General features: G+C 42.0%; 7 protein-coding genes across 9 annotated transcripts; 5 read left to right on the forward strand and 2 right to left on the reverse strand.

Annotated features, from left to right (window-relative positions):
* Positions 1-17: 17 nt before the first annotated feature.
* On the reverse strand, positions 18-440 carry RB195_024323 (uncharacterized protein; the record flags this gene model as incomplete). Its single annotated transcript, XM_064212045.1, has 1 exon — positions 18-440. The coding sequence occupies one exon, from the start codon at positions 438-440 to the stop codon at positions 18-20; it is 423 nt and encodes a 140-aa protein (XP_064067926.1).
* A 490-nt stretch (positions 441-930) lies between these two features.
* RB195_024324 (uncharacterized protein) lies at positions 931-1,898 on the reverse strand (the record flags this gene model as incomplete). Its single annotated transcript, XM_064212046.1, has 2 exons — positions 931-1,179; positions 1,812-1,898. The coding sequence occupies 2 exons, from the start codon at positions 1,896-1,898 to the stop codon at positions 931-933; spliced, it is 336 nt and encodes a 111-aa protein (XP_064067927.1).
* A 980-nt stretch (positions 1,899-2,878) lies between these two features.
* Positions 2,879-3,460, forward strand: RB195_024325 (uncharacterized protein; the record flags this gene model as incomplete). The annotated part of the gene is made up of 1 exon (XM_064212047.1): positions 2,879-3,460. The coding sequence occupies one exon, from the start codon at positions 2,879-2,881 to the stop codon at positions 3,458-3,460; it is 582 nt and encodes a 193-aa protein (XP_064067928.1).
* A 354-nt stretch (positions 3,461-3,814) lies between these two features.
* Positions 3,815-4,225, forward strand: RB195_024326 (uncharacterized protein; the record flags this gene model as incomplete). Its single annotated transcript, XM_064212048.1, has 1 exon — positions 3,815-4,225. One exon carries the CDS (start codon positions 3,815-3,817, stop codon positions 4,223-4,225), a length of 411 nt encoding a protein of 136 aa, XP_064067929.1.
* Positions 4,226-4,674: 449 nt separating this feature from the next.
* On the forward strand, positions 4,675-5,778 carry RB195_024327 (uncharacterized protein; the record flags this gene model as incomplete). The annotated part of the gene is made up of 1 exon (XM_064212049.1): positions 4,675-5,778. The coding sequence occupies one exon, from the start codon at positions 4,675-4,677 to the stop codon at positions 5,776-5,778; it is 1,104 nt and encodes a 367-aa protein (XP_064067930.1).
* Positions 5,779-6,435: 657 nt separating this feature from the next.
* Positions 6,436-9,022, forward strand: RB195_024328 (uncharacterized protein; the record flags this gene model as incomplete). 2 transcript variants are annotated; one of them, XM_064212051.1, is made up of 4 exons in its annotated part: positions 6,436-6,592; positions 7,717-8,271; positions 8,437-8,766; positions 8,865-9,022. In XM_064212051.1, the coding sequence occupies 4 exons, from the start codon at positions 6,436-6,438 to the stop codon at positions 9,020-9,022; spliced, it is 1,200 nt and encodes a 399-aa protein (XP_064067931.1). The 2 variants fall into 2 exon arrangements, with proteins under 2 accessions (XP_064067931.1, XP_064067932.1); XM_064212050.1 differs by lacking the exons at positions 8,437-8,766; positions 8,865-9,022 and having other exon boundaries at positions 7,717-8,426.
* Positions 8,583-10,283, forward strand: RB195_024329 (uncharacterized protein; the record flags this gene model as incomplete). 2 transcript variants are annotated; one of them, XM_064212052.1, is made up of 3 exons in its annotated part: positions 8,583-8,766; positions 9,214-9,338; positions 10,116-10,283. In XM_064212052.1, 3 exons carry the CDS (start codon positions 8,583-8,585, stop codon positions 10,281-10,283), a joined length of 477 nt encoding a protein of 158 aa, XP_064067933.1. The 2 variants fall into 2 exon arrangements, with proteins under 2 accessions (XP_064067933.1, XP_064067934.1); XM_064212053.1 differs by lacking the exon at positions 8,583-8,766 and having other exon boundaries at positions 9,231-9,338.
* Between the last annotated feature and the right edge of the window lie 2,356 nt (positions 10,284-12,639).

Raw genomic sequence — 12,639 nt, forward strand, 5'->3', positions numbered from 1 at the left:
TGCATGAACATCGTCTTTTATTGATGCAGCTGAAGACCGATGCATCCACATGTTTCGTCGATTTTGGTCAGCATTTGTTCCGCTTGGCTGATGCTAGGTGTTATCAGTACGATGTCATCAGCAAAGCGCAAATGGTGTAGCTGCCGACCATCAATCTTTACTCCCATGTCGTCCCATTCCATCTTTCGCATTGCGTTCTCGAGGGTGGCTGCGAATATTTTGGGTGAGGCTGTGTCACCCAGTCGGACCCTCCTCTTCACGTCAATGATGATATTCTTGTAGAATGGCGAAATTTCGGTCGTGAAGTTACTGCACAACTCTCGAAGTACCTTTATGTGCTGAGTAAGGACGCCCTGGTTGTCCAATGCTTCCATGACCGCTTCCGCCTCAACTGAGTCGAAGGCCTTCTTTAAGTCGATGAAGGTGAGACAGAGCGGCATCTTGTACTCTCGATGAGTCTCGAAACAGTGTGAATGTGGTCAATCGTACTGAATCCTTTTCAAAACCCTGTTTGCTCACATGGCTGTCCTTCATCCAAGACTTTTTCAATCCTATTAAGGATCACTCTTGTAAAGAGTTTGTAAATGACGGACAGTAGCAGCGGGTGATGGTTTCTGATGTCATGTGGGTCTCCCTTTTTATACAACAACGCGGTCTTGCTGGTCTTCTACTCTTTAGGAACCTTGCATTTAGATAGGTAATGTGTGAAGAGCCTTCCCAAGCTGTTGATGAGTACTGGCAAAAGGTCTTTCAGGTGCTCTGGTCTTATTCTGCCGGGACCGCGTGACGTACGATTTCTTACTTTCCGACATAATAGCATGTCGTACTTCGGACCGGAGAATCTGGAATGACATGTCCGACTTCCAGCAGATGGTGAGGAGGCAAGTGGACATGACTGTCGAAGAGACCAGAGTAGAAGTCGTAGATGATTTATTCTATTCCCCTTCGCGATGCAATGGTTGTTCCCTTCGGATTCCGGAAAGCAGGCATCCTTGTTTTGCGACTGGCAAAGTCTCGACGGGCATAGCGGATTCTTATTGCCGCCTCAGCAGCCTCAGCCAGCACTTCTGCCCTTTTCTCTTTAAGGTGTTCCTTTATCGCCTCTCTGCAAATCCTTGCGAGCTCGCCCGTGAGTTCTTGGTTCCCTGCGGCTCGTGCTGCTCCACGCTGGCATATCAGCTAAAGAGTTTCAAGAGACAGGCGTCTCTTGGTGGTTTTAAAATTCTCATCCTTCTTCTCGCAGTCGTGAAGGTGTTCAACGAGCCGGTCATATTCCTTGTCGATGTTGTCCATTGCGGAATCTTACCAAAAACCCGCTAGCATAGCGAAAAGATACCAGTTATTGATAATTCTGGGATTTCGCTCTCTGTACTTGGCGGTTTTCTCTTCTCTCCTTGTGAAGGAAAATCTTCCTCGGAGAAGGCGGTGGTCGGATCCCGTATAGAACTTTGGCACAACAGCGACATCCGTAAGGAAAAACCTTTTACTGACAATGATGTGGTCGATTTGATTACAGTACCCTCCACCGGGTGACTCTCACCTCCTGCGTAGGGAGGAGGTGTTCTAGATTTGCGGGCTCCCATGGATGGTCTTAGTCGTCATGATGAACTCGGAGAGCCTCTTCCTCTTCATTCCACTGTAGACCGTGGGTCCCGATGTGGAGTTCCTCAATCGTTCTTCTCGAGCCAACTTTGGCGTTGAAATCGCCAATTATGATCTTTTAGAAAGCAAGCAAAATTTCATGGCATATCCAAAAATTGTCATAAGATTGCTTACTTTCTTGGATAAAGAACATACGTTGCAGTATTTACCAGGTAACCACCGCTGGATTTTGGTGTTGTTGGCAATTGACTTCGTTCGTTACGTACAATTGCCTCGTTTTCATTTACATGCACCATTGCTGCAAACCGTGCTCTAGTGGTAGAATAATGTATTGTTATTCATGCGAAATACGCTGCTCCTGCGGCGTGGAAGGAACAAGTTTACAAGGAGCTCAAAATCTCAAAACAACAACTACTAAGGACGAATTACCTTGAATTGGTAGTACACCAAACTATATGGCAGCGAGGGTGGTAGACTGAAACTGAGGAACGAGACTGTCGCATGAACAGTTTGATACAAGCCACACTTAAATTTTGAATATACTTGTTTAAACACTGAAGATGGACTGCCTTGAGACGAGTTGGAGCAGGTCTTTGGATAAACAGGAATTTTTCACTGCAATTATAATTAAACCGAAGTGGACCTATGCGGGAATAATGTATGGCAATAAATAATGCATCGGCACGTTACTAGCAAACATATAGAACGCCGACGGTGGAATATAATAAATTTGGGCAACGCTTGCAATTTTTCATTTTTTCGCCGCTTTCATGACTTCCTTCAATTGTGTCTGCTTTGAAAAAAAAGCACATACTTCAAAGCAGCAGGTCGTAGTCTACCCAGAAAGTTAGCTATCGTTAGAAGATTCAAAAGTTTGTCAGAGTTCCGGTCTTACTGATAACTGTGTTGGCCTTAGCAAAAAATAGCTTGAAGTAGACCTCCACAAAACCGATAAGCAAAGAAATAGGAAAACGAAGTGTTTAACTCTATTACTTCCCTCTCTGAATCTATGTGAATATATAGATTTTCTGTGCTATTTGCTTCGCTCGCTTCACCGATCATTTGCGACCGATATATATATATATATATATATATATATATATATATATATATATGTATTATATATATATATATATATATATATAGGGGCCGCGTATACAAGTCTGATTGCTATCCGTTTGTGTTGTCCCTGCTTCAGCAAAACACAACTAAACACAATCAGGTTTTTCGGGTGTACGCATTGGGAACGTACGAGCTATATAACCCGCACTGTTTTATGGCGAAAGATTCCCATACACTGCAAAAAGGTGCTGTCACCCAGCACATCGCCAAAACCCGTAACCTGAAAGGTCAACTGCCTGAGGGGAGCATGGAATCTTTGGCAACAACCATTCGTTTTGTCACACTGAATTGCCGAAGACTATCGAGTGAACTCCTGCAACATCTCTCTCTGCCGTTTCCTGCACTGCAGGAAACACGCATCAGAGATCGGCCTGTCATCAGCATCAAAAATTACGCTGTATACTGCGACGATGCTAATGAGAAGAAATTAGGTGGCTGCGCGATAGCTGTGAGAAACGATTACAACATGGAGGAATTTGGCTCAACGTCGCCTAGATGCGCCTTTGTACGACTGCGGGATCGCAGAAGACGTAGATTCTGGATCGGAAGTGCTCGCGCACCTAAGAAAACCGCTATGGACAACAGTAAGAACGCCTTGTATGATGAACTCAATGCGTTGATGTCTAAAATACCCTGCCAGGGGGTGGTCATTGTCGGAATTGACGCAAATACCATCACACGTACGCGTGCGCCAGGTGGCTGCGTGATTGTCTGCTTTTGCATTTTCAATTTTTAATTTATTCCTACTTATCTCTCTAGTGTGTTTCTACTCCTGTCTCTTCCCTTATCACATTCGGTTCAATCCAAGATTCTTTTTTTATATAACCATCAATCTTTTTTCTTTAACATTCTAACTATTTTCACACAACTGTTTTAATAATTTAACCTACTTTTAATCTCTTTAACGTTTTTTTCTCCTTAACACTCCCATCTACATTTCTAACATCTGTTAACTTGAAACCCTATCCTTGCCATTTTGATCTTTTTCTCTGGCATTTTAACCGTCTAGCTAATCCTTTTTCTTTTTGCCTGCTGCTGTGAGCGATTGTGTTATCGATATCTCCTTGGTAGGTCAAATATAGATCAAGTCATGCCAGCTAGATCTACTCGCGTTGCAAAAAAACAAGCTGCAATTTCGTCGCAAGCTAACCCTCGTGGTGAGACTAGAACGGCAGAAAGTACACAAACAATTGAAACGAACTACGACGAAATGTCAGCAACAGAACTGATCAGCGCTATTGCTGAACGAAACAAGAACACATTTATTAGTAAGATGTTAGCAGCACTTTCTGAAAAAGTTAGAATGAATTTCGCCGAACAGTTTGAAGCGGACAACGGCTTGTGGAGCGTAGTAATCAGTGGCCTCGCAGACTTAGGGTCTTCAGAGAGACTGGACAACCTGGAGGAAAAAGTCAACGATATTTTGCTTGCATTAAACGTGAGCCGTCGTTCAGTTGATCTATACCGAATGGATAACCTAATGCTTCACGTCCACGCTTAGCAAAAGCCGTTTTTCCCTCTCAGTTCTACTGGCGTCGAGCGCTTGCTAATGCGCTCCTTCTTTGCGGTGCAGGTTTTTCCAATGCATATATTCGCAGAAGTATGACACCTGATGAAAGAAAACGAGAGTATGAACTGAGACAAGAGGCACGTGAGCATAACAGAGGAAAAAGTCAGCGGGAGTGGGTGGTTTACCGTGGCGACCTAAGGCACATCTCTGACATTAAGCGAAGCACATCGGGAAACGCCTAAAGCTGCAAGGTGCTTCTTCTACACTAAAATCATACTCATTTAATTCACGCAGTCTCGTCAATAAAATGCATCATTTACAAATGTTTCTCTGCTTGTACAAACCGGATCTAATTTTTATTACTGAAACTTGGTTAACCACTAACATTTTGGACTCTGAGCTCGTTAGTAACCTATAATGTCTACCGTTCGGATCGATCCATGAGAAGAGGAATTGGGGTATGCGTTCTTGTCGCGGCATTTATTAGTGCCCAAATCGTTACTCCTGACAACGATCTTAAAGCTGACTTACTTCCCGCTGAAATTATGTGTACTGATAATTTGTCGCAACTTCGATTAATACTCGTATACCGACCTCCAAATAGTTCTGCTGCTGATGATAAAAGACTTGTAGACGTACTAAGCGACCCCGCGGTTATGAATCATCAAACTGTTATTCTTGGCGACTTCAATCTGCACGTAGATTGGATTAACTCCATAGCTTTCAACTCATCTTCATCACATTCCTTAGATTTCTTCACCAGTGCTGATTTCGTACAAAATGTGAATCTGCCTACCCGCGCTGATAGGGTTCTTGACATTCTCCTTACACCCAGCACCTACACTCTAGATGTTGAGCTTCTTCCACCGCTAGCCTCATCCGACCACGCAATTGTCCATTTCGAAACATCTGTATCTATGTCAGCCCCAAGAATTCCAATGCCCAACTTTTTCGCGACTGATAACTTTCCCTTAAACAATTACTTTTCTGGTGTTGACTGCTCTACTCTATTTAATCAATACTCTTCATGTTCGGACATTTATCTAAGATTCTGCAAGAAGGTTTATGAGGGTCTTGCAAAATTTGTTCCTTTTCGATTTCCTCGCGCTTCTTCTTTGAATCTTCCACACCAACTGAAAGCCTTAATCTCTCATAGGCAACGTCTTTTTGAGGAGGTAGACCATCCTTTACATAACCCGCTGTACAAGAAAGTATGTTCTGACATTGACTTCCACATGAAAAGATATCTTTCTTATCGAGAGCGCCCCTCAGTGCACAGCGAATCCATGAAGCCCTTCTATTTGTACTTAAGGCATAAAATGAAAGGCAATGGAAAACTTCCTGGTGTTGTGGATCAAACAGGAGTTACTTATATCAGAGATGCTGATAAAGCTAATGCCCTAGCCCTGCATTTTGCTAGTGTGTTTTCTTCAGAGTGCAGTAATAACACTCCAGAAACTGTTGGCACTGCTCCTATCCAACAGCAGTGCAGTGTCATATTTTTTCCATCCTTCAGATATCTGCAAATACCTCAAGTCTCTTAAACCGTCGATTGGTGAAACGCATGATGGAATCCCGCCAATTGTATATAAGGAGTATGCTGCTACTTTATGTTGTCCTCTAGCCCATATTTTTAACATCTCAATGCAATTTTCGGAGGTGGGGAAAAGCGCCATAGTTACAGCAATTCCTAAATCCCCAGGTACTAATCTGCTGAGCAATTACCGTCCTATTAGCTTATTACCAACGCCAGTCAAAATTATGGAAAAGATAATCAGGGATAAAATATTGCCTTGGCTAAAGAAGTTTCATCTGATTCCCACTCAACAACATGGGTTTGTCGCAGGAGCTTCGACATCTACCAATCTAATTGATAGTATTTTTGACTGGTCCTTAGCTTGCAATTATGGCAAATCGATTGATATAATATACGTTGATCTGTCTAAAGCCTTCGATAAAGTATGTCACTCTAAATTAATTGCAAAGCTTAACTACTTCGGAATAACGGACCATGTTATGAATTGGATAATCTCATATCTTAGTATGAGAAGTATGACAGTCAAAGTCGGCCACAAATACTCAGCCAAATTTCCTTGCATAAGTGGAGCTCCACAAGGAGGAGTTCTGTCCCCTCTCTTGTTTCTCATCGACACTATCGACCTACCTAATGTGCTCAGAACCTCTTCTCACGCAGTGCCCAAATGTACGCTGATGACATTAAGATTTACGGCATATATGATGACGAGAACTACCTCGAAGTACGCACTGCACTTCAGACATCACTGGCAAAAATGTTGGGCTGGGCTTCCAAATGGGATCTGCGCATTAACTACGACAAGTCTCTGGTTATGCATGTAGGTAAAGGGAATGTGGCTGAGTATAGTATGAGTGGAGTAATTCTTAAAATTTGTAAATCTGCAAGAAACTTAAGAATTTTTGTGGCTGATAACCTCAACTTCACAGAACATATTGATCACATTGTAAGAAAAGCATACTTCTCCCTTTTTCGACTATTCCGCATTGCTCACACCTCTAATCCAACTATTTTCGCTCGTCTATACTAATCGTTCGTCTTACCTCATCTTGAATATGGCTCTCAAATTTGGAGCCCTTCAAAGAAAAAACATATAGCAAGGCTCGAAAAGGTGCAAGAGACTTTTACTCGTATGTTATTCAGAAGAATTTCAGCAGACTTAGCGCTGACTAGCTACAAGGATCGTCTCAAAAAATTAGGTATGAGCAGTTTGAGGAACAGACGTTTACACGCCGACCTAATCTTGTGTTTTCGGATCCTCAGAAATGAGGACCAAATTCTCTCTTTAATTTGTTTCGTCATATTACCTCTTCTCTCAATTACTTCAGAATAACCTCCTCTTACTAAGTTCCGCAACTTTTGGCAGGTTTGCTCTTGACTGCCGCTTGTCTAGATCGTGGTGTTCAGTCGTTTGAGGATCACGAAAGTTGGTGAACCCTCTTGCTTAAGGTCCCCCATAGTTCAAACGTGTTCCTTATGTCTTGGGCTAATTCCGTACTGTCCGTACCCTGATGTTTTGGTAACTTGACCAATGGTAAGCGCTCTGGATGGGATAGTAGATGTCACAAGAGGATTCTTCATCTTCTGGAGTAGGAGAACGACATGTTTGACATGTAGTACTTGTAACCCGCCGCAGAAAAAGACAGCGCCAGTCTTCTCTGGCAATAAATTGGGTTCCGGTTTCAGTAAAGTTTGTTTTTGTTCCTAAGATTCTCTGATTCAGACAAAGTGTGTTCCATTTTTTTCTTTCTTTTCTGGTGCACCATTGGTGTATGCGAATAAATAAATTAGTAAAATACGAAGGTGAAAACTGAACAAGGAAAATGATATCATCCGGCGGAGCGCACGTCGGATATCGGTGACCACCGTCCAGTTCTCCTCAGCTTCACTACACGGTTCTACAAGAAAAACCGAGGAGTTCCTCTTCATCCGAAAATCGACATTGCAGGTGTAAAAGACAAAGAATGCAGAACGAAGCTTCACCAAAGTGGGTCTATTCATGTTGAAGTACGGACCAGGAGAAAGCTCAGATCCACGACAAGATCCACGTACAACTCTGTATGGGTCGCCCGCAGCACTAGTGATTTCAACAAGAAAAAGCGACAGAGAAGGAAATTCCGTCAACTGCAACAAGACCGCGATAAGAAGTTGACGTCAAGATGGAAGGATCATGAAAAGGCGTGGGAGGACAAGAATCCGCGGCAAGGCTATGCTTCATTAGAGCAGTATAGCGGTAAAATGAAAAGACGTTCTCAAGTACTCAACACAACCAATGAAGTGGCTGTCGGTGAACCAACTCTTCCAATTAGGAAGAATCACTTCAAGACCTTGCAAGCGCCGTCAGTTTCCCGAACTCGATACGTTGATAGACGGACATATGCGGTTAACGAGGAACCATCGACCGAGTCGGAGATTCTGGTCTGTATCCGGAGGACGAAAAATGGAGAATCTGGTGGAGACGACGGGAGTAGCGCAGAAATGCTGAAATATCTTCCTCCGTCTGGTATTCGAGAGATGACAAACATCATCCGCTCAATATGGATAGACGAAAGAATACTTGACTCGTGGAGACACGCAATCACAATTCCCCTCCACAAGAAGTTATACGTCACAGATCCAGGGAATTATCGAGTAAACTCTTTGTTACATGCTGTGTAAAAGGTTTTAGGGTGGAGTATCATGTGCCGATTTATTAAACATCGCAAGGAAGCAACGCGCGACGAGCAAGCTGGCTTTCGTCCTGGCCGTTTTACGATTGACCAGGTGTTCATCGTCAGGAGAGTGATCAAAATCTGGCAGCGGTATTCGAAGCCAATGCAATTAATGTTTCTGGACTCTGAAGCAGCTTTCGACTCTCCTCATCGAGGCCCTCTTTTCAACGCTCTTCGCGCCGATGGAGTGCCAGAAAAGTTGGTTAGCTTGTTTGATGACATGAATCAACGAAGAACTGCTGCATTTCGAACACCAGCCGGATGTACAACACCGCTTGAGGTGATAGGTGAGGTAAGACAAAAGGCAGTGGTAGAACCTTTTTGTTCAATTTCGCCATTGACGACATTATGCGAAAAACAGTAAATCAGTGTCCTGTCATCCTAGCACCATCAGGACGCCCCTTGACCAATCTCGCGTACGCTGACGATGTTGTTACATTCGCAGAAAGCAGTACAAAACTTCAAAATGTTGTCGACCTTGTATCGAAGCTGGCTGGACTACGTCTGCCTGCTGATAGAAGCAGCAGAAGTGGATCTCTTTGAGACCTCGAACGGAAATAAGGGTGGACAGACAACCGATTGAACTCGTTGATGAATTCTGTTACCTAGGTTGTACGCTGAAGAGCAACGGCAGCGACGACAAAGATATTCAGCAATGATGCGCTAACACCATTTCTGCATTCACCTCTTTATCGAAATGCCTGTGGTCGACCTCTATCACAAGTAAACTTAAGCCGCGAGTCTACCAATCATGATGTACGGATCGGAGACTTGGGTAGCCCCATCTACGATGACTGAGAGGCTTGACTGCATGGAAAAGAAGCTGATTAAACGGCTGTTTGGCTACTTCTGGCCTAGGGTATGCCACAACAAAGACCTTTACGCGGACATAGATGTGGTATGCCGACGGATGACACATGGAAGATATCAACATCTTGCGCCGCCATCAAAAGTAGCCACAAAAAATAGTCTTCGCTTCTTTGATCACATATTAAGGAGACCAGCAGATCGCCTTGTTCAACGAATTTTAAGGAATTTGTCGATTTCGAGCTGGAAGATGGCACCTCACCAGAAACGGAAGTTCTAGACTGAGGTGATGAAAGAGGACTTGAGGACACTCGGCGTCAATAGGCAAATCAAGCGAGACTAAAGGTTTCGCGGAATATAAAATAGCGACGAATGGATTGATTCTGTGCAAACTCTCGCAGAAGTTAGAGAAGGTTGGGCAGAGCTAACTATGTTCAAGGACGGCACACCTCGGCGAAGATGCGGGTAATCGCTTCAGGCGATGAAATCAGCCCGCCAATTAAGTCAGAGTAAAGTAAGACAAAAAACTCCATTGGAAAAGTACAGGGGCCTGTTATCATGAAAAATTCAACTGCTTACGTGTTTCGATCCATCAAAACAGTTCTCTCAGGAGTCAACATAGATCTTCAAACACGTACAGAAAAATGTATACAGGAACTTTCTCTTACGACAACAGGCCCGTTCGTAACAGCCAACGAAAGAGAAATGGCTGCAAGAGTAGTAAATATGGTAAAGAATCACCAAAAGGTCCATCTCTCCGATCTGAAGAGAGAAAAATTGTGAAGCAACTAAAATTTCGAATTGAGAACAATCGAATCCTTTGCTGCAGAGAAAGTCCACAAAAAGCAAGTCTAAAACAGAGTTTGCTAGAATGATAGCACAAGAAGCTCACACTAGTTTCCATTGTGGAATTGCTCATACAATGGCAAACATCGGGGAAACACCAGCTGAAGTGGAAATTGATCCGAACATGGTTTGGATGCTACAAGATGAATAATCTCCCTTCCGCTCGCTCTGATATACAGGATCTCTCAGACTACAGAGCTCGAAGGACAAAGCTATTCGAGCACGTAGGAATGGACTTAATGGGCTCAATCACAGCAAAAGAAAATGGAACTATAAAGAAGTTCTATGGAATGATTTTGACCTGCGCGACTAAATGCCTGCTTAATCTTCGAGCTTGTTGGAGATATGTCGAAAATTGTTCAGCTCGTCCTAAAAAGGTTTTTTTGCGCGTCGAGGAGTTCCAATTATGATAATCTCAGGCAACTGACCAGAATTCATACTTGGAGACAAAAATCTGAAAGATGCGGTTACTTCCATTTCTAATGAACATATTCTCACAGTAGTGCGCAATAATGGTTATTGTAAGTTTCAATTGTTTTTGAGTTCCTAGAAAAAATAGCACTCAAGTTTTTTTAGGTTTAAAGCAAAGTTGCTGAATCCGATTTGAAAAGATTTACAAAAATGAACTCTTTTCTCTTTCTAGAGAGCTGTTTCAAGTCTTAAACGTACCACCACGTTCGGGAACGCTTCCTATCTAGCCCAGAAACCGATTTCATTACTCGTGCTTAATTTCCTAACTTAAGCTCCGCCCACTTCTTGGCGGCTTTTAAGAAAGATCCGCCAGTCACTTTCTCACGTTGGTGATCGCGTGATATTTTCGCGCAATGATGATGTCAGTATATTCGAAAATAGAAGGGCAAATTATTCTTTTAATATAGGCAGCTTAAATCTTTGCTGTAAAAAGCAGTAAAATGATAGGGGATATTTAGAGCATACTGAAAATGTTCAGTTTCGAAGTTAGAAGTTTTATGAAATTATTATGATTATACTAGAATGCAAATGTGAATAGAACGTGATCTCCTCCATTCGTGGTAGTTTCTCTTTGAATTCACTCGCTTTATTGTATCAATTGCCTTGTTCTTTTGTTTTTATACGAATAACACCTAGAGAAAACTCATCATGTGTCAATTTGTATTGATACATAACACGTAGATTTACACAAATATACTCAATTTCAAGTTCCACAACAATTTTTTCACAGGTTACAACAGAAATATAAGATATCATCATACCCATCATCGCTGCACGAAATTACATATTTTTTGAAGCATACTTTTCCGAGAATCTTGAGAAATTCTACGACTTTGCAGATTCAGATGGTTTTGAATGTCCCATAGAAAGCAGTACACAGAATATCAGAGTCAAATTGTTTTACCACTTTATGAATTTGAGCATCATTGGCATACATTTGCATACAGAGACGGTACGGGCGAAATGTTGATTATCATTTGGTAAATAATAAGCCAATTCGCACGATTCCAGTTTTTTTTTTTCAAATTTTGAGAACTTTTTCAAATTTTCTAATTTATAGAGGATTTTTTATAGAGGATATCGAATAAGAAGTGAAAACAAGAAGAACTTAAAGGAAAGCAAAAGGAAGTTAATAATCAAAAACAAAAATCAAAAATAGAGAAAGCTAAAACGAGGCAACGAAAATTAAATCATGGAAAGAGCTGAAATGGAGAGCATGTTACTGATTAGTCCAAAGCAAGTTTTCTTCTTTGTTTTCCAGAGAAAAAAAAAATGAAAAATGAATCTTCCCTCGACTCACTACAACTGAACGATTAGTATATGGACCCACTTTTGAGGTCTGAATCTCCCTTGTTGGTGTGCAAAGACTAACAGCACCCGGTAGTTTCAGGTAGTTGACCTTTTCAACAAATGGCAGCAATTTCAACCTCATGTGTTCTATCGTCTCGATCAAATACAAGAGGAATTAATGGTGTCGAAAATGATTTGCTTCGTCTAACGAACACTCGAATCCGAAAAAAAAGACAGGAGTAAAACTAAAAAGTTTCAACACCAAAATACTGTAAAGTATCTTGCTTTCTTCTGGTTCTTCTGTGTGTCTTGTATTCTCTATCTAAGTTGTGCAATATTTTGCCAACAATTTGTATTTCTGGAAGGATATTTACTTTTGAAGTAAGAAAACCCAAGTTTTATTTCACAACCTGACACCAGTTGAAATGATGTCGTCGAAGCGATAGAAGCGATTACAATGCGAGAATGCAGCACAATTTTCCTCGAATAGGTTTTTCATTGTCACTGGTAAGAAAGTGAGCGGGACTTGTTGAAGTTGTCAGGTGTGGGATTAAAGCAGACTGTAAATGACAACACGCGTCCAGCTGAGTGGCACAAAGAACTTGGAAATATTGAAAAACGCTCTCGTTGCTGGATGTGAGTTTGTAAACATTTTCTGTGAATAGATTACCTTCGTCCTTGGCTTCGAGTTGTTTATCTGATAGAAGAGAAGAAGGCAACAAGATTGTCCTATCTTGTGTATCTGT

This window comes from Necator americanus, chromosome X (genome assembly GCF_031761385.1).
Source record: "Necator americanus strain Aroian chromosome X, whole genome shotgun sequence".
NCBI classification, from domain to species: domain Eukaryota; kingdom Metazoa; phylum Nematoda; class Chromadorea; order Rhabditida; family Ancylostomatidae; genus Necator; species Necator americanus.